We start from the raw sequence: 25668 nt of genomic DNA, 5'->3' as shown, positions 1-25668 counted from the left end.
ACACAGGAACCCTATTTCATCTCTCACATTGGAAGATTTTAATATCTGCTAGTTTTCATAACCTAGATTTTATGTCTTTTTAAAGTTTGGATTTTTTTTCTTTTTTTCCAAATTTATTTTTCTATTAAAAAAATCAAAACAGATATCTCTTTAAGGAAATTCAGGAAAATACAAAAGAATTGTATTTATCTTTTTTCAGTTGTCTTATTTTTCTTTTATTGATACATGTTTACAGTACATTGGTACATAACATATCTTAATTCCTTTTTTGGTTTTTTGTTTTGTTTGTTTGTTTGTTTGTTGGTACCAGGGATCGAACTCAGGTCCCTGCGCTTGCAAAGTAGGAGCTGGAACCACTGAGCTAAATCCCAGGCCCTCTTAATTCCTTTTTCATCCCTATCTCCTCCTTCACCTTTTCTCCATCTCTTGATCTCCTTCCCATATGAGAAGTATCTATCACCCTACTTCTTTTTGCTGTTTATGTATAATTTAGAGTTCTTGTATAAGAGAAGATTTATTTCTCTTAATATTATGGTCTCAAGATGTATCCATTTTCCTACAGACGCCTCAGGTTTACCTTTCACTGTGGCGGAGTAGTACTCCATTATGTATAAATGCCACATTTTATTTATCTATTCATCTGTTCATGGACATACAGGCTACTTCCAAGAATTAGCTATTATGAAGTGTGTTTCTGTAAACATGGGTATGCGTTTATCACTGTAATGTGATGTCTTTAACACTTCTGGGAAGACACCTACAGAGGGAGTAGCTGCATCAAATGGAATCTATAATTTTTGATTGATTGCCATAGTGGTTGTACTAATTTATATTCCTACCAATGATGTAGAAATGTTCCTGTTTTTTTCCTACAGCCTTGCTAAGATTTGTCATTAAATGATTTCTTGATGATGGCATTCATTCTGGTGTAAGATGGAATCTAGTGTTGTTTTAATTTGCATTTCTCTAATGGCCAGTGATGTCAAGCATTTCTTTGTATGCCATTTATTGGCCATTTATACTTTTGTAAAGTGTCTATCATTTCACTTGTCCATGGGGGGGCATTTTATTTTGGAGTGGTCTAATTTTTTGAGTTCTTTATATATTCTAGATCTTAGTCCTTTAGGGAGTAGCTAGCAAATTTTTCCCCCATTCTGTAAGTTATCTTTTCATTCTGTTGGTTTTCTTTTGCTGTGTAGAAGCATTCTGATTTGATATCTCACTTGTTGATTCTTAGTATTAGTGCTTGTACAATTGGTTCTGTTCATTAAGTCTTTACCTACACCCATGTCTTCAAGAGTTTTACTTATTCTGTCTTCCAGCAGGTTAAACGTTTCTGTTTTAACATTTAGTTCTTTGACTTTTAGTTTATTTCATGGTGAGAGATATGAGTCTAGATGATTTCTGCATGTGTATAGCCAGTTTTCCCCAACATCATTTATCAAAAAGGTTATGTTACCTCAGTGTATTTTTTGACCCTTTTGTCAAAGATCAAATAGTTGAATGTGCTTGGGTTTGTTCCTGCATCCTCTGTTCTGTTCCATTGATCCTCATATCTATTTTTGTGCCAATATTATGCTCTTTTTATCACTCTAGCTTTGTAATGTAACTTCAAGCCCAGGATTGTGATACCTCCTGCTTTGCTCTTGTCACTCAGGATTGTTTTTGCTATTCTGGGTTCTGGTTCAGTATGAATTTAGATTGTTTTCTCCAGTTCTGTGAGGTAGGCCATTGGTATTTTTTGTTTTCTCATTGAGTTTATTGGTACATTTTAGATATACAGTACAGTTGCATTCATCATTGGGATCTTATACCTTTACATGACAGGTCTTGGTTCTCATTTTTTCTCCTTACCCCTGCCCTCCCTTCACCCGCTCCTCCCTTCCCTATTTTCAAATACTGTTTCCATTTTTTCATTTTCTCATATTTTTTCTTTTCCCTTATTTCCTTTCCCCTACCCTTCCCACTTCCCCTACATCTTTAGCACTTTTCTTCCTATTTCACATTGTCACTTATACCATTAGTGTCATGTACATTTATAGTTTTTCACACCAGAGAAACTATTTGCTATTTACACATGTGACTTATTTATTTCACTTAAGAGTATATCCTCAATATGCATCCATTTTCCTATGAATGACTCTGATTTCTCATTCTTTATGGCTGAGTAGTATTCCATTTTATAGAAAAACCACATCTTTATCCAGTCTCCAGCTGATGGGCAAATGGGCTGTTTCCAAGTTTTAGCTATTATAAACTGTGCCACTATAAACATAGGTGTTCATTTATCACTATGATATGATTCTTTTAATTCTTTTGGAAAGTTACACAGTAGAGGGATGTGCTGTTGGTATATTGATTGGGATTACATTAAATCTGTATATCAACTTTAGAAGTATGGTTATTTTGACTATTTTGGCTCTGTCTGTCCAGGAACAGGGCCTATCTTTCCATTTTCTGATGTCTTCTTTGTTCTCTTTTTCTCAGCATACTGTGGTTTTTGTTGAAGAGGTTTTTTTGCTTCTTTAGTTAAATTAGTTCCTAAGTGTTTAATTTTTCTTGATGCAATTGTGAATTGTTACTATACAGGAGGCTGTTGATTTTTTTGTGTTGGTTTTGTATCCTACAACATTACTGAATTTGGTTATTCTGAGTCTTGGTGGATTTTTTAAAAATCTTATGTAAAGGATCATTTTATCTACAAAAAATAATAATTTGACTTCTTTCTTTCCTATACATATTCTCTCTTTTTCTTCCCAAATTGCTCTTGCTAATGTTTTTGCTAACATTGAACAAAGTAATTTAAAAAGAAAGATGTGCCCATTGTTCTTACTACTGTAAGATAACTGAGTCTAGCAAGTTGGTGTAATTTTCATCTATTCTCTTTGAATATATTTTTCAGATTTTTAAAAAGTAGCTTACTGTAAAACCGCATACAAAAATGTAAGAATTTTTTAACTCTTCCCTTGACATCATTCTTTTTTATAATGTTCTAACATTCTTCTGTTGATGAACCTTTAGTTTGTTTTCAGTTTTGAAATATTTATATATAATTCAACATGTAAGAGTCACCCTCTTTCTGGGGAGAAAGTCTATGTATGTAAACGATGTGGGAAAGCATTTATTGATCGAAGAGGAAACAAGTGGTCAAAGTGGCTTTGGTGGCAGTGCGGATGACTACAATGGATCTGGTAATGATCGAAGCGATTTTGGAGGTGATGGAAGTTACAGTGATTTTGGGAATTACAACGATCAGTCTTCAAATTTTGCACCCACGAAGGGAGAGAACTTTGGAGGCTGAAGCTCTGGGCCCTTCGGTGATAGAGACCAATACTTTGCCAAACCATGAAATGAAGGTGGCTATGGTGGTTCCAGCAGCAACAGTAGCTATCACAATGGCAGAAGGTTTTATTACTGCCAAGAAACAAAGCTTAGCAGGAAAAGAGAGCCAGAGAAATGACAGGGAAACTACAGGTACAACAGATTTGTGAACTCAGCCATGCGCAGTGGTGGTAGGGCCTAGATGCTACAAAGAAGACATGTTTTAGACAACACTTATGTGTATGGACAAAAAAACTCAAGGACTATATTTGTGACTAATTCTATAACAGGTTATTTTAGTTTCTGTTCTGCGGAAAGTATAAAGCATGCCAGCAAAGGATTTTAATGTAACTTTTTTTTTGCACCTGTGCTGTTGATTGCTAAATGTAATAGTCTGATAATGACTCTGAATAAATGTGTCTTTAAAAAATAAGTCATCTCTTTAAATAGAGCAAAAATTCCTAGTGGATATGTGATTAAAAGCTCCCAAAGGGAGAACTGGGAAGTAAATGAAGTCTGGTTGATGTCCTTTACCTCCTTGAGGCATTTCCTTCTCTCTTGCACCTTTCTTACTAGCAAATGACCCTTTATAAAATTTAGAATGTTTTAAATATTTTTATTCAGTTAGTTGGTGTGTTAATCACTAGTAGTAGACTGAGTAATTTTTTTATCTTTCTACCACTAAACTATGAAATATTTATGATTCCAGTGAGATAGTACAAGCTTTAAGTTGAATTCTGTTAATGTTTTATCTGTCTACAATAAAATTATAGATATCTGTTAGTATTCATAATTTTTAAAACTCTCTTCAGATTATCGTGTGAATTCTGTGTGTGTTTTCTGAATGTTTAAAGTGCCATGTTATAGGCTGATAGTATTAATAGGCCTTTTATAAAACATCTTAGCAATCTATCAAGAAATCATAACAGCCTGAAATTCTAGCACTCCAGATTGCTGTGAGTTCAAGGCCAGCCCGGGCTACATGTGAGACCTTGTCTCAAAAAAAACAAAGCAAAAACAAAAACAAATGAAAGAAAGGAAATAAAGAACAATTTCTGATATATTCAAGTCTGTGTCATTTCAATTAATATTGTAATTAGGATACTCACCACTTACTTTTAATTTTACTTGTTTTCTTTCAGTTTTAAAAGTCCTTGTGTTTGTTGCTTCTGTTTTAATTTGTGTGTTTGTTGCTCCTGTCTTGCTTTTTCTATTATTCCCATTTTGTTAAACTGATTTCTTAGATTTCTAATTTGTACATATACTTCACTGAACTATCAGAATCCTTTGGAAAAAATAAATACATGTATTTAAACCTTAAATGAGTTTCCAATGTTAAGTTAATTTTTAGAAAATTGAATCATCATATATTGTTTATTGAGCAACCTTAGAAAAGAGGGATTACGATTTGCCAACCATGTTAGCATATAAAGAAAGAAGTACACATAGGAGTCTTCCTGGTGGGTCAGTGCTACTTTTTATTTAGCATCAAACTAGGACAAATAGAATTTATTTTATTTTTTAATTAATAGTTTTAGATATACATAATGATCACATCATAAGGGATTTGTACCTGTACATGATATATCTTTTCTTATACTATCGTTTTAAATTTTAATAAAAGTTTCATATTACATAGAGAGTAAGTCCATCCACTCATTGTTGATAAAATTTTTAGAAATAATTTCTATAAAAGTTTACAATTTGGGAATTAATACATTATAATGTGACTTCTATAGGTACAGAATTCCCATTATTAGAAGAATTCCCATTCTTTTAATTTTGTGAAACTAAAAATACAGAAAAGTACAAAAATAATACAAGATATCCATATACCACAGTGCAGAATTAATATTTACTTGCAGTTTTTAAGAGAAATGGATATTTATATTAAAAGATTAAGCCTCTCCCCAACCCCCACCACCCACTCATTCCCTTCTCTTCACTCTTCACCACCACTATCAAGAGTTTGATCTGTATCATTCCAATTCATTTTTTAAAACATTTACGTATGTATGTGTATCTGTTAGCAATATAAAGTATTGAATTACATCAAGGAAACTTTTTAACTCATTTACAAAAAGTCATTATACTATACACATCATTCCACGTTTTTCCCCCCCGTCAACGTTTTTTAGATATTTCCATTAACAGGTGGCTCTCTTCTGTTGCATTTTTATAGATGTGTAGTATTCTATCATAAGAACTTTCCATTTGTTCCAGATGGACATTTAAGTTGTTTCCAATATCTGGCTGCTACAGTTGAGCCACACAGAAGTTCGTGATATTTCCTGAGCATATATATATATATATATATATATATATATATATACACAAGTAAAACTCATGTATTTTGAATTTGTTGCAAGTAATGTTTTCCTATTTCCAAGGTCATAACCGTTTTTAGTATAATGGCTTTTCATAATTCTGTCTTCAATCCCTGTGGGTTTTACTTTTCTATGTAATCCATGGTCCATTCTCCACCCTTGGAGAACAAATTACCTCCAAATAATTTTTAAAAGTTTTATTTCATTATCTCCTAATGCTGTCTCTTTCATATTCCAAATTTGAATAAATGCATAGGTCTGTCTCTTGGAATCTCTTCTGCTCTGCTGAGTCACTATCACAAAAGCTTATTTATAGATGATCCTATGCTTTTGTTTCTTCCTTACTATTACTTTACCTTATTTTTCTTACACTGGTGAAGATCTCCAGATTTATGCTGTGTACAGTAACAGGTCTTTATTTTGTGTTCCCAATTTTAGGAAAATGCATCTAAAGTTAATATTACCTCTGCTGTAGTTTTCTTGGTCAGGCATAGTCTTTTCATCATACAAATGTCTTTTTCTTCAGTAAGAACTAGAGGTGTCCTGCAAGTTTCAGCATTTGTTAAAGTTCACCTCACTTGTGGAATTTTGCTTCAGAATATTTGAGATGTACTGTGAGATACAAATTCCTGGTGCATGTTTTCCCATTTTGAAGATATTCACACATTTTTTAATGATTATGAATTTTCTCGTGTCTAACGTGATGTGACTTTTGGCTGAAAGCTTTCCTGCATTCACTACATTTATAAGGCTTCTTACCTGTGTGTATTCTTGAATACAGGGCAAGGGGTGGGAAGTGTGAGAAACCTTTCCCGCAGTCATTACAGCCATAGGGCTTCTCACCTGTATGGCTTCTCACATGCACAGTGAGAGATGAACTCTGAGAGAAAGTTTTTTCACATACATTGCATTGATAAGGTTTATCACCTGAATGAATTCTCACATGCACAATAAATAAGTGATGGTTGTTGAGAGGCTTTTCCACATTCGTTACATTCATAGAGTTTCTCTCCAGTGTGAATATTTTGATGCATCATGAGGTACTTCTGGCCAAAAGCTGTTCCATATTCATTTCATTTAAAGAATTGCTCTCCAATATGAATTTTCTCGTGCTCAGTAAGATTTGATATTCCACTAAAAGTTTTCTAACACTGCTTACATATGAAGGGCTTCTCTCCCGTGTGAGTTCTCTGCTATTTGATGAGGTGTGGCTTTCTGAATGAAATCTTCCCTACAATCTATTCATTCAAAAGGTTTCTCTCCAGTGTTAATTTTCTGATGGGTAAGGTTTTCTTTCAGGCTCAAGGATTTTCAACAATCATTACATTCAAAAAGCTTCTCTCCAATATGTGTGTTTTGATGTTTAATGGCATACTGATTTTGGCTAAAGGCTTTCCCACATTCATTACGTTCAGAAGGTTTCTTTATATTCAAAAATGAAAATGTTCATGCTCACTGAGATTGGATTTGTGAGTAAAGATTTTCCCACATACCTTACAGGCAAAGGGGTTTCCACTACCACAGTTTCTCTGCTGACTGAGATGTGACAGTGGAATGGAAGCTTTCCCACATTCCAAGATTTCTCTCCAGTACGAATTTTTTTTCCTTTTATTGAGTTTATTGGTACATTTAAGGTATACAGTACAATTACATTCATTATTGGGATCATGTACCTTTATGTAACAGGTCTTGGTTCTCATTTTTTTCCCTTTGTCCATGCCCTCCCTTCACCCCCTCCTCTCCTCCCCATTTACAAATACTTTATTTCTATTTTTTTCCTATTTTTTTCTTTTCCCTAATTACCTTTTCCCTACACCTTTAGCTCTTTTCTTCCTATTCCATGTGGTCAATTATATCATTAGGATCTTATGTACTATTATAGTTTTTTCACACCAGAGAGATTATTCGGTATTTATACATGTGTGACATTTATTTCACTTAGGAGTATATCCTCAGTATGTATCCATTTTCCTATGAATGAATCTAATTGCTCATTCTTCATGGCTGAATAGTGTTCCATTTTATACAAAAACCACATCTTTATACAGTTTCAAACAGATGGGCAAATGGGCTGTTTCCAAGTTTTACCTATTACAAACTGTGCCGCTATAAACATTTGGTGTGCATGTATCACTGTGGTATGATTATTTTAATTCTTTTGGAAAGATACCCAGCAGAAGGATGGCTGAGTCAAATGGAACCTCTAGTCCCAGCTCTTTGAGGTATCTCCATATTGATTTCCATAGTGGTTACACCAGTCTGCACTCCCTCCAACAATGGAGAAGGGTTCCTTTCTCCCCGCAACCCCGCCAACATTTGGTATTGATTGATTTCTTGACAGCAACCATTCTTTGTAGGGTGAGATGGAATCTCAGAGTTGTTTTCATCTGCATGTCTCAAATGACCAGTGATGTGGAACATTTTTTCATATATTTTACTTCTTTGTCTGAGAAATGTCTGTTCATTTCAGATGCCCATGTATGAACTGTGTCTTTATATTTGGGGGTGCTGATTGTTCTGAGTTCTTTATTTATTCTCAATAGTAGTCCTTTGCCTGAGGAGCAGCTGGTAAAAAATTTTTCCCAAATTGTAGGTTGTCTCTTACTTCTGTTGATGGTTTCTTTCGCAGTACAGAAACTTTTTAATAAGATGAGATCCCACTTTTTGATTCTTTGTGCTAGTTCTGTGCTACTGAGGGTTTGTTCATAAAGTCTTTTCCTATGCCAATATCTTCAAGAGTTCTGCCTAACTTAGTTTCCAGCAAGTTTAGTGTTTCTATTTTAATGTTAGATCTTTAATCCACTTGGTTTTTAATTTAGTGCATGGTGAAAGATAAGGGTCCAGTTTTAATCTTTGGCAAGTTCAAATCCACTTTTTCCAACACTGTTTATTAAAAAGGCTATCTTTCCTCCACTGAGGATGGTCAGCTCCTTTGTCAAAGATGACATAGCTGAGTACATCTGGATTTGTTTTTGTGTCTTCCAGTCTGTTCCATTGATCCTTGGATCTGTTTCTTTGCCAGTACCATGCTGTTTTTATCACAGTGGCTTTGTAGTATAGTTTCAAATTGGAGATTGTTATATCCGCTGCCATGTGTCCGTTGCCTAGGATGGCTTTTGCTATCCTAGATCTCTTCTGGTTCCAAATGAATTTTTGGATTATTTTTTCTATTTCTGTGAAATATGGTGTTGGAATTTAAATTGGCATTGCATTGAATCTGTATAGCAGTTTTGGTACTATGGCCATTTTCACTATGTTGATTCTTCCTTCACAGGAACAGGGATATCTTTCCATTTTCTTATATCCTCTTCGATCTCTTCTTTCAGAGTGCTGTAGTTTTCAGTGTAGAGGTTTTTTGCTTCTTCTGTTAGATTGATTCCTGATACATCATTTTTTTGGATACTATTGTGAAGGGAATTGTTTCCCTGATTTCTCTCTCAGTGACTCTGTTATTTGCCTACAAGAAGGCTATTGATTTTGGGGTATTGACCTTGTATCCAGCTACTCTGCTAAAAGTGTCAATTAAGTCTAGAAGTCTTTTGGTAAAGTTTTTGGGGTCTTCAGTGTAGAGTATCATATCGTCAACAAATAATAACAGTTTAACGTCTTCCTTTCCTATCTTTATTGCTTTAATTTCTTTCTCTTGTCTAATTGCTATGGGTGTTTCCAGAACTATATGGAATAGGAGTGGTGATAGTGGGCATCCTTGTCTTGTTCCTGATTTTAACATGAAGATTTTCAGTTTTTGGCCATTTAATGTGATGTTGGCTGTTGATTTTTCATAGATAGCCTTTATTAAGCTGAGATATAGGCCTTCTATTACAAATTTTTGCAGGGTTTTTATCATGAGTGGGTGTTGAATTTTGTCAGATGCTTTTTCTGCATCTATCGAGAGGATCATATGATTTTTGTCCTTGACTGTGTTAATATAGTGTATTACATTTATTGACTTATGCATGATGAACCATCCTTGCATCCCTGGAATAAATCTGACTTGGTCAGGATGTATGATGTTCTTGATGATCCTCTGTATTCTGTTTGCTAGTATATTATTAAGGATTTTTACATCTATATTCATTAAGAAGATTGGCCTGTAGTTCTCTTTTTTAGTTGAGTCTTTCCCTGGTTTGGGAATCAAAGTGATACTTGCTTCCAGGAATGGGTTTGGAAGTATTGCCTCCCTTTCAATTTCATTGAAAAGTTTGAAGAGTAATGGCAGTAGTTCTTCTCTAAATGTCTTGTGAAATTCAGCAGTGAATCCATCAGGACCTGGGCTTTCCTTGTTGTTAAATTTTCAATTACATTTTCAATTTCACTGTTTGTAATTGGGGTGTTTAAAATGTTCTTATTTTCTTTGTTCAGCTTTGGTAATTCATAAGTATCTGGAAATCTGTCCATTTCTTCTGTGTTTTTCATTTTGTTAGAGTACAGGTTCTCAAAGTAGGTATTGATTAACCTCTGGATTTCTGTTGGATCTGTTGTGACTTCACCTTTTTCATTCCTAATTGCATGGACCTGAGCCTTTTCTTTCCTTTTTTTAATAAGGTTTGCTAAGGATTTATCAGTTTTATTTATTTTTTGTAAAAACCAACTCTTCGATTCATTTATTTTTTGTATTGTTTTCTTAGATTCCATAGCATTTATTTCTGCTCTTGTCTTTATAATTTCCTCTCTTGTTTGAGCTTTAGATTTTTCTTGCTCTTGTTTTTCTAGGAGTCTAAGATTCATCATTAGGTTTTTTATTTGAGCTCGCTCTGTTTTCCTACTGTGGGCATTCAGTGCTATGAATTTTCCACATAGAACTGCTTTCACTGTGTCCCATAGATTCCTGTATGTTGTATTGGCATTTTCATTTATTTGTAAAAATTGTCTGATTTCTTCTTTAATTTTCTCTGTGATCCATTGATTGTTCAGGCGAATGTTGTTCAGTTTCCATGTGTTTGTGAAGTTCTTATGGTTTCTTGTGCTATTAATCTCCAGCTTGATTGCACTATGATCTGATAATATACAGGGAATAACTTTGATTCTTTTGCATTTATTCAAACCTGTTCTGTGAGTTAGTATGTGATCTATCTTGGAGAATGACCCATGTGCAGCCAAAAAGAATGTATATTCTGATTTTCTGGGGTGGAAGACTCTATAAACGTCTATTAAGCCCATGCTTTCAAAAGCTTGGTTCAATTCTAGTATTTTGTTGTTGACTTTTGGCCTAGATGATCTGTCTATTTGTGAAAATGGGGTATTTAGATTCCCCACTACAATTGTATGAGTGCTTATTTGGTTTTTCATGTTTCTTAATATTTCTTTTATATAGTTGGGGGCATTAGAATTTGGTGTATATATGTTCATGATTGTTATCTCTTCCTCTTGAATTGTTCCCTTTACAAGGATGTAGTGACTTTCTTTGTCTCTTTTAATCAGTTTTGGTTTGAAATTTACTTTGCGAATAAGATTGCTACCTGTGCTTTTTTTCTGGGCTCCTGTCACATGGAGAATTGTTTTCCATCCTTTCACTTTCAGTCTATGGGCTTCTTTTTGCAATAGGTGTGTTTCTTGTATACAACATATTGTAGGGTTTTGCTTCTTAATCCATTCTGCCAGTCTATTTCTCTTGATTGGTGAATCGAAGCCATTGACATTGATGGTTATAACTGATATGTATTGACTTATAATTGTCATGTTATTGTCCTGTTGTTGGCTCTTTTTAATTTTTTGCTCCTCTCCCTTTAGTTTCTTGCTTGCCTAATTGATTTGCTCTGTTGGGCTTCATGATGTTGTTACATTTATTGTCTTTTTCTAGGATATTGTTTAGAATTGCTTGTAGTGCTGGTTTCGTATTCATGTAGTTTCTCTAGTGTTCTTTAACATGGAGTATCTTACTTCCCCATCCATTTTGAAAGAGAGTTTTGTAGGATACATCAGTCTAGGTTGGAGGTTGTTTTCTTTTAGTACTTGAAATAGCTCACTCCACGCTCTCCTTGACTTGAGTGTTTGTGTTGAAAAGTCTGCTGTGATTTTGATGGGCTTTCCTTTGAATGTGATTTGTTTCTTTTTTCTTACTGCTTGTAGTATTTTGTTCTTCTGTTGGGTTTCTGGGATCTTGATTATTATATGTCTAGGTGTAGATTTTTTTTGATTGTGGCTAGATGGGGTCTTGTATGCCTCACTTATCTGAATGTCAACTTCTTCCCTTCTTTTTGGGAAGCTTTCTGTCATTAATTCTGTGAACAGCTTTTTAAGTCATTTATATTTTCTCCTGCTACTTCATGTATTCCTATCAGTCTTATATTATTCTTCTTTGCATCATCTAGGAGTTGTTGGATAAATTTCTCATGATCCCCTGTTTTTAAGAGACCTCTGTTTTCATGGTCACTGACTGCAATCTTATCTTCTATATCTGAGATTCTATCTTAGCATTCTTTCATTCTGTTGTGTACACTTTCAATGGAGTTTTTAATCTCCTGGATATGTTTTATGGATTCCATTTCTTTCCTATGTTGGGCGTTTATTGTTTCCATTTCTTTCTTATGCTTGGCCTTCATGGCTTCTATGGTGGTCCTGAACTCATCGATTTTTTTGGAAGTTTCTGCTCTAGAGTCTCAAATCACGACTTCAATTTTGCTCACTATCTCCATGGTTATTTGGGAAATTATTTCTGTTTTGAATTTTTCTAGAGCCTGATTGATCTATTTTGTTACTTCCTGTACTTTGAGTTCAGGGTGTCCTGGTGGTTCACTATTGGCCTTTTCATCCTCATTTGCCCTACTGTTTGCCATTAGTGAACTGGAAGTCTGTCTTTGTGTCTTGCTTAAGTGTTTTCTCATTTTTATTTTTGTTGTTGGGCTGTCCTTGGTTTAATCTCTGGGTTATCACCCAAATCTAGTTGCACCCTAGGTTCTGGGGTTTCTAACGACCCACAGACATTCTCATCTTCATAACATCAGAGAAAACAGCTCATCAAATCAACCACAATCCTTTATCCCAACTAATACAATCAGCAACACAATATGATCAAGCATTACTTGGAAACTGACCACTTGCTATAGTCACTAGCCTATCACCCTTAAACACATGAATTAAATTGAAATCAAGAAGCAGTCCAAAGCATGTCTGCAGTGAATAAAGTTTTCAACGTAGTATATATACCATTTAGGATTGGGGCTCAGACAGAGCTAGGATAAGAGGAGTAGATAAGTAAAAGAATTGGAGAAGGTTTCAAGTGAAGCCAGAGGACATAGAATGACCACACAATATTCAGGAAACTGTTGAATTCGAAAGGGATAGTCAAGAGTAAAAGTACAAGAACAAGAATATATCCCCTTAACAATAATAGGGGCTCAGTTTCCCTTGAAACCACTGGCCCCTGTGTGAGGTAGAATGACAGAAGAAAACAACATAAATAAAAGAGAAAAAATGATAAAAGAAGAAATCTGAGTTAGGGCAAGAGCAGAAACAGAAAGGGAGATGAGGGACAATATGGTGGAGCAAGAGACTCAGTTGGAGAAAGGACAGAACAGAGAAAGAATTTGAGAGTGGAATGAGGAAAAGAAAGAAAAAAAAAAGGATTTGAAGGGCCTCTTTCAGACTATATCTATGCTGTCATAATATACAACATGCACAGTGATGTGTAGAACCAAGATCCCTGATCTCAGCCGACTGGTGGCAGAACCCCACGATGCAGATTGACCTCGGGCTGCAAGGCCCAGATTAAGTTCCCTGACCTCCTGAATGGTTGAACTGCACACCATTTTACAACAGGTTTCCCATGCCCTTTCTTTAAAGATGTTCAAAGTTGGGAACTCAGAAAAATATCCTTTATGACCACCTCTGCCTCTGCTGAGTGGGTCCAAAGACTGGCACAGTCAGAAGGTCTGAGAGTGCGAGGGTGGGTTGGGGATTTTGGAGGAGTTATGGGGGTTCAGGGGCACCTGTGCGGCTACCTTTCTGGTGCTTTAGTGATGGCGGTGCCCAGCAGTATGAATTTGTTGATGAATGAGAATTTACTTTTAGCTGAAGATATTTTCACATTTTTTAATTTTATGAGGCTTCTCTATGTGTGACCTCTCAAATTGAGGATAAGGAGTACAGTTTGGGAGACAATTTTATCCTACATAGCACATTCAAAGCTATTTATCCAGTATAAAATTCTAATATTCAATGAGGCTGTGCTCTATTCACTGGTTTCTCCCCAGCATGAATTTTCTGTAGTTCAATGAGATCTGTCATCTAGCTAATGACTTTTTAATATTCCTTAGAAGTACAGGGTGTCTCTTCAGCATGACTTCTCAGTTCAGTGAGACATTGCATGTGAATAAATGTTTGCCTACATTCCCAGTGGGAAATGCTCTGCTGTCAGACAGGGCACAAAAGCCTTTCTGCACTGATTTACAAGTTGCTATTACTGCAAGGAGTAAACTCTGGTGAAAATTTTCAAATTAACAAAATTAATGATTCTTTTCTACACAGCTTCCCTCATGATTAAGCCTAATTGTCTTTTGAATTGAAAATTTTAAAATGGTAATAGAAATAAGGTCTGTGAGAAAAGGAAGGATTTTTCTAATTTTCTTATATTCATTGTTTTTTCCTCAATCAGTATTTGTTGGAGATAGATTGCCTCCAAAGTCTTGCTGTCTCTATCTGTTCATTATCTTCTCAGGTTTATTCTAGACAGACTTTCTTCACCATCCAGTTTGTCGTCTTCAATGGAAGATTGTATCTAATTTGGTCTCTTTAAAATCTGCTACTGGGGAAAACGACACAGCACTAGACTGTTATTGCTGTGACCAAAGTATCATTCTAGAATTCAGGATGAGTCCTGGGGCCCCTGAGCTTTCTGAAGGATGAGGAAGGTGCACTTTCCAAAGATGTGCAAGGAAGTGGCCCTCCTACTTTTGTGCCACATGGACCAAAGGCCTTACCAACCCACAAAGACCAAAATGTCTGTATATGATATATCTTGATTCTTCTTTTCTTCACGTTCCTCTTCCCTCCCTTCAACCCCTCTCCCTTCCTTATTTACAAAAGCTTTCTTTTTCCTTTTTTTCTCTTCCTCCCCCTCTCTAATTCCCCTTCCCATTTGAACATTTTCTTCCTATTTCATAATATCTATTATACATTTTGGTCCTTATTTACCCTTTTGGTTTTTCACACCAGAGAAGCCATACAATGTTTGAACATGGGTGTCAGATTTATTTCACTTAAGAGTATGGTGTCAGGGTGCATCCATTTAGCTAGAAATACCTCAAGCTCATCCTTCTTTGTGGCAGAGTAGTACTCCATTGTGTGGAAAAAAAATATATCTTCTTTATCCATTCATTTGATGGGCATTTGGGCTGTTTCCAAGATTTAGCTAATGAACCGTGCTGCTGTAAACATAGATGTACATATATATCTGTAATATGATACTTGTCATTCTTTTGGGATGATACCAAGAAGAGGAATGGCTAGGTCAAATGGAACTACAATTTATAACCAGATTTGGTTTCTCACCAAAACCATGAAGTGGTCACTGTTGTCATCAAGGTTCAGAGAGGTTAAATTTGCCTGGAATCACATCACATAAATGCTGATTTGAGATAAACTAGGCTGTGTGTTACAGCTCAGGTGTCAGTAGGTGAGTTTGGGTTGATATGTATGATTCATGCTAAGTTGCTAGATAATGATTAAGACCCAGATTTTTTTTTCCAGAGTGTCTCGCTGTGTAGTTCATGTTGCCCTAGAACTGTTGTGCAGCCCAGTCTGGCCTGGAATTCACAGAGATCTTCTTGACTTAGCTTGCCAAGTACTGGAATTACAGGCATGCACCACCACATCCAGCTCCAGAGAAGTTCTTAGTGGTTATTGTAGACTGAGTGTTTTAATGTGATGTGAACCAGAAGCAACACAGAAATTTTTAGGCAATTTCCTGACTTTCATGAGTGAGATGAAAAAAATCGCTTATGCTTCTCTCTGCATGACACACAGGCTGGACAGACACTGGTACAACCCACTTATTCCTACTCTCTGGTTCCTTACTAAACATCAAAAGATATTGGTGTAGATAGTTATGTAGATGTTTGTGTGTTAATTTAAAAAAACTATACCTTCAACTATTTCAAACCTACAGAAAAACTAATAGAAAATAATATAGCATACACTGTCAGTGGTCACCTAAGTTGTCAAATCTTAGATCTTTTCCATTTTTATTTCAAGACTTCCCTGTCCCCCAGCCATCCACAGGAGAGAGGTGGCTGTTGATTTTTGTTTTTAGTAACAAACATTGCAAATACTATTCATGTCGCTGATATGTACTTCTTTGATTCCATTCCCTACCTTCTTTCCTTAGCTATTACTACTCTCATCAAACATGATTATTTTCACTAATTGACTGTGTTGTATTTGTTTTTGCATTGTTCCATCATCAACCTAATGAGAATAAATGGCGTTTATTAGTCTGTCTGTCTGATAACTATTGTGTGTTAAGAATAATCAATTTTTTCCTCATGCTGAAACTCTAAGGACAACATTTAAAAAATATTTTTGAGCCCAGCCTGAACAATTTAATGACTTAGCAAGATTCTGTCTCAAAATAAAAAAGGCTGGGGATTTAACTCATCATAAAGCCTCTGGGTTCCAGCCCCAGTGCAGGGGGAAAAATTGCTTTTATTATTTGGAGGACCAAGAATTAGAGGCAAACATTTGGAATAGTAGAGGAAAAAAATTATAGAAGTCAAGAGATGGGGGCCTTTCTCTAGTTTGGTTTATTATAGTAATCTAGGGGAAATAGATATAACTCCCTATCTGTTAGTTGTCTGATATGCTGAATTCATGTTCTCTAAAATTGAGGGCTGAATTCTAGGAACAATAGAGGTTAATAATAGAAAATGTTTACTGAGGGATAGACAGCTCCTGCCTGAAAGGGATAGGAATTGACCTGGAAAGTGGGTTGCTCTGGACTCCACTTTCAGGGGAGGCTTTAATAGAGCACAATCAGGAGGTGGGTATGAAATCACAAGGTGGGTACAAGGTGAAACAAAACTGTGATCAACCAATAAGGTTACAAGTATGGTTGCTTAGGTAATACTGATCTAATGGGGAAGCAAGTCATGTAGCAAGTGTACATGGAAAGGACAAGGCCCTTTCCTGGAAGGGATGGGTCAGGATTAGTCCCCCACCCAAGGTGACTGATGCTTATTTAAAATACCAATCATTGTTGTTCATCCCTTGGGAAAGTAAGTAGGTGTAGTCATTTTATCTTTATTTTGAGGCCTGACCTTCAACAAAAGCATCTCCATCCAAATTGTAATGTGTTCTTATCTTCTGCACTGACTTTTTTGAGGTCCTCGCCCTGTCTGACTGCCTATAATATTTCTAACTAGCTTAATTGTCTTTAGCATTAGTAGGATTTGAGGGAAGACATTGAACTTGCCAGACATCTACATATATCACAAAGAAAACATAAAATTACAATTATATAAGAGGAAACATTTTTACCAGTGATTTTTTAGAAACTTTAAATATAAGGTGATTTTTAACTTCTTTTCCTTCAATTTTGAAAGCACAATATTTCTGAAAAAATTGTTTTGCTGTGGAGAATACTAGTAGTTTTTGTAATAACAGCACTTTCCTTTCTCAATGTTTGTTTTTAGAGAAGTAGCTGATTTTCAACTTTCTGTGGATTCCTTATTGGAAAACAAAAATGACCATTCAAGACCAGATAATATAGTTCAAGCCAAGAGACTGGCAGAGAAGGTATTTGAACACTATAATCTTTATTTTATATTATAATAAGCTTACCATTTTAAAGAACAAGGTGTTCGGCAGGCTATCTCAGCTACAGGAATGAGTTTAATAGTCTTCTAGTTCAAGTCATCTTTGAAAAAAATTTTTGAACCCATTTTACCCATGTACATCCTGTAAGGTTACAATAATTTTTCATATTAGTTGTAATATGAGCTGACATTTTTCAGTTTTTTGGTTAACCACTTACAGGAGGACTGAAGTGTCAGTTAAATTTATAAATGGAAGCTGGGTAAACTTTTGAATTGAGGAAAACAAGCCTGATAAATTAGAGCAGTGGGTTGCAATTTTTAAGTGAGTTTCTGATAGCAATGTTAAAGTATGATGAGAAATTATTAGATATGAATAGAATAATGATTACAGAGAATAAGTTGTTAGATAATTTAATAAACTTTCTGTATTTTTTAATGTGTTTGGCATCTAAAAGAAGAATTATATGTTAAAAATGACCAAAATGATTAGTGTAATACTCTCCAAAAGGCAGGTATTCAACAAGTTTTTTTGGTTTTCTTAGTGTTTTCTTGTTTATTTTACTAATTAAGTTATTACATATGATGCACAGGACCTATCTGGAAGTGAAGAATTAGAACAGTAAAAGTCATTATCATAAAAAAGATGTTTAAAGAATGAGAATGATAAAGGAGCTTTGGTAGCTGAGTAGATATTTTTCAATTTTTTTATTAGTATGTTTGCAATTCATAATAATTACATTTATCATGAGTTTGTACATGGGTATACTACATCTTAATTCTTTCTTGCCCCCTTCCTTTCCCATACTTCCCTGCTCCCTCCAACTCTTGGTCCTTTTTCTATTTGAAAAAGCTATATTTCTATTTTTTCTTTAGTTCTCTGTTTAAATCCTTTTTTCTTACTTCCCTCTCATCTCCATCTCTTGTTCCCCTTCAATTTGAAAAAGATTTCCCTATTTCCGTTACCTATTCTTTGTTTTATTTATATTTTAGATTTCTCATATAAGAGAAACCATTTGATAATTTAAACTTGTTTGATTTATTTCATTTAACATTATGGTCTTGAGGGGCAAAAATCACCTCAAATTTTTATCAGGAGGCACACTAGGTGTAGAATTAGTTCAATTAAAAATTTAACTTCTTTCCTTCCATTTCTTGTACGTTCTTAAAAATAAAGACTAGTGGCTCTTGTAAGTTCTTAAAAATAAAGACAACAGGTATCTCCATAGGTTTATAGGAGAGTTTGAGCACGTAGCAAGAGAAGCAGTTGAAGGCATATGCGGAAAAACAGCCTGTTTGTTGGTTTTTTTGAGACAGGGTCTCACTGTGTAATTGAGACTGATCTGGAATTCACTATGTAGCCCACGTGAAACAGCCTGTTTACATCCATTTAGTCTAAATGCTTAATGTAGGCCCTGATAGAATGTCATGTCCTGTGGCTCTTATGAAAGATGGGTGAAATAAAATGGTTATTGTGTGACAGGTGGAAAATTTGAGGTGAAGAAAGAGAGGAAAGATTGTGAGTATAAAATGGCATTTTAGTCAGGAAAAAAAGAAAATATTTTTACCTAAATAAAATGATGAGTCTAAAGAGATTGGCTAAGACAGGGGTCCAGCTGCAATGACTGAGAGATGACATATATGTTCCCTTTGTAAGTCAGTTTTATAGTATTAGAACTTTGTATCTCATTAGGCTTATTATATAGCATACCTATTTTACATTATTTGTTATCTTTTCAGCTTAAATGTGACACAGTGGTGAGTGAGATCAGCACTGGCCCAGGGACTATAAATTTCAAAATAAACAGAGAAGTATTAACAAAGGTAAGAATGCGTTATTATCCAGCCATTATGCTTTTAGTCTTTCTGCTTTGGTGAGGCTGATCGTCCTCTAACTCTGAAATTCATCATACAGCCTCTTGCTGCACAACATTTGCACATACTAATCCTCCTACCTGGAGTGTACTCTTAAGTTAAGAACTTCTTACCCTTCAGCTCTTGATATTTTCTTGGCAGTAGTTTTTTGATCTTTTCATTTATATTCTCTCACAGCACTGTTTTTCTCTCCTTTATAGAACTTGTTGTAGTTGCTATTTTACATTCCTTCTATTTTTTTTTTAATGTCACTTGCCCCTTAAACTATTTCCCATTAGGTTTATAACATCTGTTTTTCTCACTGTTGAATAACTATTTGTTGAATGAATAGCTGGACTGTGTATTGAATACAGGAAAAGCATATTGGTTTCTACTTCTTACTAGCCTACAGTCTGTTGGAAGCATATGATTTATAAAGAACCCCCAAAACAGCTTTTCTTTTAATAAAACAATATCAGAACAAAAAGAGGAGTTTGATTCAGTAAGCGTAAGAAAGATCAGAAATGGAGAAATCAGGAGGACCTAGAGTAGTAATGGTTAACTTTTTAGAGACAAGTGCCCAAACTACAACCCAATACCCACTTATTTATCATAAAGCGCCAACACTGCCATTAAAGCTAAATACTGAGATTTTAGTTTAGAAAAAACTCAATCATTTGTGTTCAAAGAAAAACAAGTAACACACATACCATAGGTTCGCCATCACTGCCCCAGAGAGTTGGAGAAATCTTATAGAAGAATGGCTCCAGTCAGACCTTGGAGGACAGGTAATCCTGGGTAGCTGGTAGTATGAGACCTTTAGGTGAATTTCATTTGTATTGCATCTTAAAATTTATCATAATGCATACTTTGAACTCTTATTTTTATAAAGAAATATAACTCAGTATTCTCTCAGATAGCAAATGATATAGTCTTGGGAAAATAGCTATAAAACCAAAATTTCCATTAATGTAGTCTCATTCCAAGGTTACCTAATTCAAAGTATGCTATAAGGTTTTTTTTGTTTGTTTGTTTTTTGAAACAGTCTGTAAACTGGGCTAACCTTGAACTCACTGTGTAGCCAGGCTAACCTTGAACTTGGAATTTTCCTGTCTCAGCCTCTCAAGTGCTGGAATTACAGGCTTGTGCCACCAGCCCTGCTTATTTTTTCAGTTTTATGGAAGTAGAAATGCAGTTTGTGAAAATGTGCCTTCCAGATGTGAAGCCACTTGAACAATATTTTCCCTCTTTTGTTTTCCCTAAGAAAGGAAAATACCTTATTGTAGATGAAATTTTGCCTTTAAAGCAAATTTAGCTGAAAGAGGTAACATTTATATTTTGATGTAAAGCATATATTTACATTATATAACATTTTAATGGCAATTGATTTTTATCTTTATTACAAGTCACAAACTACAGAATTTTCTCTGGTATAAGGATAGCCAATACTCACTTATTAAAATATTTCTAAATCCTCCTCAATTGACAGTGAAAGGACAAGAATTAAAACTTTGAAGTTTAGCTGCTTGTTTTCTTGTGGAAATTCTCCTTTTATTGCAACTATTAGAATCTGAATTTTAGTGTGATTTACGTGAAAGGATCGAATGGATTGCTTACAATAGCCCTGCTCAGTGTCATAGTAAAAATACATCCTAGAGCAGTGACACCCAATTCTGAGAAAGAAGTGTGAAATGTACCTATGCTACATCTTATAATTTTAATTTCCTCTGCATTGTTTTATTAATTTCAAGTCTTAGTGGTCACCTGCACATCTAGTGAATTTTTCAAATCATATCAAGAAAAAATTCAGCCCTTTTTAGGACCAACAACAAATTAATTGTTCTCTACTTGAGGAGTAACCATAGTGGCATTGTGAAAAACTATCGCTTTGGTACCAAGCTTCCTTCTATTAGTAGGTTGCAGGTGACTTTCCAGAAAAACTATAACTTTGAGTAATATTCTTTTCAGTTAAGAGGAAGAAAAGAAAATACAGTTTTAATTAAATGGAAATAATGCAGACAAAACCCTATTTTCTTAGGTATATCTTACAGTTTATTTGATAAGTTCACTTTTGTATGCTCTACCATAAAGGGGAAAACAGAAAGAGATACTAACTTAAATCACTCCATTTGTCTCATTTACAAATTGAGTTTTTGCTCATAGGCATACCATAGGCAGTGGATGCATTAAAGTCATAGGTGGTTTCTCTGAATGCACAGAACGAAAGAGTGGTCTTGGGCCAGGGATGTAGCTCAGAGGCACTGCACCTGCCTCATAAGCACAAAGTCCTGAGCACAAGGTCCCCGTTACCAAAAAAAAAAAAAAAAAAAAAAAAAAATGTGTGGTCTTAAACACAAAGTGGCATCTTGTAGTTGAAAGTTTTCATTTCTGTGCACACTAATCTGATTATTTGGTAGGGATTATATTTTAGTGTATGTGCTGCCAGAGGAGCTCTGGTAGGGATTATATTACTGAGATCCAAAGATTAAATGGTGTGGATGCTGGCCTCAAAGAGTTTATGACCAAATAAAAAGTCAGGTGTGGTGGTACACGCCTGTAATCCCAGCACTTGGAAGGCTGAGGCAGGAGGATCACTGTGAGTTCGAGACCAGCCTGGACTACATAGTGAGTTCCAGGTCAGTCTCAACTACATAGTGAGACCCTGTCTCGAAAAACAAACAAAACAACAAAACAAGGACAACAAAAAAACAAAACTGAGTGTCTTATCAAGTTTCTTTTGATTTAATGTCAAGTAATCTCTCTTTCTCTCTCCCTCCCTCCCTCCTTTCTTTTTTGATGGTAGTGTGATTGAACCCAGTGTCTTTGCACTGTTTTTATTATTTTAATTTGAGACCTCAGTAAGGGTCTCACTTGAGTTGCTAATCTGGCCTTGAATTTGAAATCCTCCTAATTTAATCTCTCAGAGTGCTGGGGTTACAAGCATGCACCACCTGGCCAGTAAAATCTTTTAAATTGTAGAGAATCACTAAAGGATTCAATAGATCATATACTTGATTAAACATGTGTTTTTATAGAGAGCTGGAGATGTAGTACAGTGGTAGAATGTGCGTGAAGCCCTGTGTTGTCCCCAGCACCTCCCCAAAAGTAATTAAGAAAAGAAGTATTGTTTTGTTGTAATTATTTTTGCAGTGGTTTAGCTGACAGATAAGTATCTAAAAGAGGCCAAGGGAATACCTGTGATGATACTTAGAAGAGAGAATGTACAGGGCTTGGTGGTTTTGGAGGTTGAGAAAAAGAGTAAATATTAGGAATGCCTATCTGACTTGGCTAATTGGGTGAGTGGGAGGGAAGTTTATGGAAATAGAGTGTAGAAGGAAGAGCAAGTATATTCCATTTGAAATGCCAGTCAGACATATCTAATCCTGAGTTGAATATATATTCATCAATGTGTAGCACAAGACAGATTGCTAAAGTAGGACTTATCTTAAATGCTTAATTTTTTAGTTTTTCAAGAAGACTGTATTTATAAAAGCATAAAAAATTAAGCATTCAATTGAGTTTGGTAGTTAAACAATATTGATTCTGTGAATAGTTCAGTGAAATGGTAGAAAAAGAAGCTAGATATCAGGTGAGTCTCACTGGCAATAAGAATCTTTCATTGGAGTGGTTTATTTTGTTTGTGCCAGAGAAATCAGTGAACAGAAGGTAATTTGCTAAGGAGAATTCTAACATTGTTACTAACTTTTATGGCATCTACCATTCATTTCATACAAGGGGACGGGAAGTGGGGAAAAAATCTGTATACCTTAAGTTTAAATAATCTGAACATGGATTCCTTCTCAGTAGTATTTACTTCTCTGTTTAAAAATCTTCTTAAACTTATTGGGCCCCTACAGTATGACTGATACTATTCAATTTAATGTCTGTATATTAATTCTTCCTCTTTGTTTTCTGCTGTACACTGTGAGTAAACAGTACTATTTTCTGTATCCTTGAATAAGTACACATTCTGAATCTTAGTTTTGCATTAATTAGGAAATGTTTAAGATTATATGGGGTAAACATATAGAAAGCACTTCATCTAGCCCTCTGTGGATACTGCTTTTTACTTACTGGCTAATATTTCATTGCCTGCTGTTACCTTCTCTGTTCTGTTTGTGAACATCCTAACCATCTCTTTTGGTAATAAAATTATTCACAAAAATATAGTTGGTGAAGCAAAACCAATATCAGTGTAAGTAAAAGTTTATGATGATAGTTTCAAAATCCTACATTTTGAAAAACACATCATCACTATCAGAAAGCACAGTATGAATTTTGTGAACTATATTATAGTTCTGCATTAGTAACTGAAAATTAACCTAGAACGTATTCTGGAAGTTTCTACAAGATTTTCTTGTTTGTGACTGGTTTTTAATTATATGTCTTGTTTCCTACCGTTACTTATGAATGTTAATATCACGAATGCAGCAACTACATACATGTACTAATTAATTAAAACATTTATTGTATGCAGTGGGAAAAATATTTTCTGCATGACTTAATCTCTCATTGTTTTTCTTTCTTTGTTTATAAAAATACTATTGATCTCTCTGAGGCTGTTGTGAGAATTAAGTGAGCTAGTACATACAAAATGCTTAGCACAGTCCTTGGCACATAATATGCACTCAATAAATATTAGATATTCCTTCTGGTTTTGTTATCATTTACTATGCAGCCTGTGGCAGTTACTTCATCTCAGTAAGCTTCAATTTCCTCATCTATAAATATCTATATCATTATTTTCTGTAGGAATTCAGAGTGGAGATTTACTGATTTCAGGGGATCAGCATTATCTACTGTGACTCTTCTAATAAGCATTAGCAACAAGGGAGGGTGGTGCTGGAGGTGATGCTGCTCACATTGGTATAAAATTCTCAGCTCCATAAATGAGAATGAACAAATTAGTAACATTTAATTCCCAGTAACAAAGTAATTAAGAACACCACAATATTTTCTGTCATTAAATCTCATTGCTTATTTTCTAGGCAGTGCTACAACAAGTAATTGAAGATGGTTCAAACTATGGATTAAAAAGTGAACTTTTCTCTAGTCTTCCCCAGAGGAAGATCATCGTTGAATTTAGGTGAGTATCCACACATCTTATGTGTTCATTAATTGAGGTGACAGAGCAGAGAGTGTTATACTGTCATCATTTAAGGTCTTGCTAAATTTTCATCTACTTTCCCTTCCCTCTCTCCCCTTTTCCTCTACTTCTTTTGTTTTGTTTTTTATTTTTTGAGACAGGGCCTTGCTGTATAGTTCAGGCTAGTTTTGAATTCACTATGTAGTCCAGGCTGGCCTTGAACTCACAGCATTCCTGCTTCAGCCTCCCGATTGCTCAAATTACAGGCATGACTACCATGCCCAGCCTCTTTCTTCATCTCTTTATCCCCTTCACATTTGAGAAAGATCTGTCTCCTTACTTCCTATTATCTGTCTTTTATTTTGCTATTTATAATATGAGTTTCTCATAAGAAAAATCATACACAGCTTATGTGTCTGATTTATTTCATTGAACATTATGATCTCGGGTACATCCATTTTCCTAAGATAATTTAAGTTTATCTTTATGGCAAATCAGTACTTTCTTGTGTTTATATAGCACATTTTATTCATTCATTCATCTGTTCATGGATGTGTAGGCAGCTGCTTCCAAGATTTAACTATTACGAAAGTTGTGTGAAACAAAAGAACAAGAAAAACTATGCTGATATAAACATGGGTATGCATGCATCACTATATATGATGTTTTTAACTCTTCTAGGAAGATACCTAGAAGGAGAAAAGCCACATCAAACAGAATTGCTGTTTTTAGTTTTTGAGGAATCTCCATACTGATTTTCATAGTGGATGTAGTAGTTCACATTCCTACCAACAATGTAGAAGGGTTGCCAGTATTTGTTGTTATGTCATTTCTTGATGATGGCCATTCTTTCTGCAGTAAGATGGAACTAGAAATAGTTTATTACAAAAAGTGTAATATATCACATAAATAGAGGCAAGGACAAAATCACATGATAATTTCAGTAGATGCAGAAAAAGCCTTTGACAAAATTCAATATCCACTTAGGATTAAACACGTGTAAGAGGTCTGGGGATTTAGCTCAGTGGTTCCGGCACCTGCCTCACAAGTGCAAGTACCCAAGTTTGATCCCTGGTACCAAAAAAATCAAAACCCGAAGAGAATAGATATAAAAGAATCTTATCTCAATCTGATAAAAACCATTTATCATAAATCTATGGAGGGAATATCTGAAAGCTTTTCCTCTAAAATTAGGAACGAGGGAAGGATGTTCACTATCATAACTCACCTTTAACACAGTACTCAAAACTTTTAAGAGCAATTAGGCAAAAGTAGAGTTTTGGACCTCTTACCCCTCCTCTCCCAAAGAAAAGCATAGTGATTTAATATATAT

At 35.0% G+C, this 25668-nt stretch overlaps 1 protein-coding gene across 3 annotated transcripts in view; it reads left to right on the top strand.

Moving 5' to 3' along the window:
- Positions 1–25668, top strand: part of Rars2 (arginyl-tRNA synthetase 2, mitochondrial) — a 104282-nt gene that overhangs the window by 14185 nt on the left and 64429 nt on the right. For all 3 annotated transcript variants that reach the window (XM_033763379.1, XM_010633274.3, XM_019208827.2), the window contains exons 3-5: positions 17276–17378; positions 19136–19219; positions 24238–24335. In XM_033763379.1, coding sequence (XP_033619270.1) covers positions 17276–17378; positions 19136–19219; positions 24238–24335 — 285 coding nt within the window. The remainder of the gene's footprint in view (positions 1–17275; positions 17379–19135; positions 19220–24237; positions 24336–25668) is intronic.

This window comes from Fukomys damarensis, unplaced genomic scaffold, assembly GCF_012274545.1.
Source record: "Fukomys damarensis isolate Sample0158 unplaced genomic scaffold, DMR_v1.0_HiC HiC_scaffold_14, whole genome shotgun sequence".
NCBI lineage: Eukaryota > Metazoa > Chordata > Mammalia > Rodentia > Bathyergidae > Fukomys > Fukomys damarensis.
Note: the sequence above shows the minus strand (reverse complement) of the source record. Positions and strands in the feature narration are given on the sequence as shown.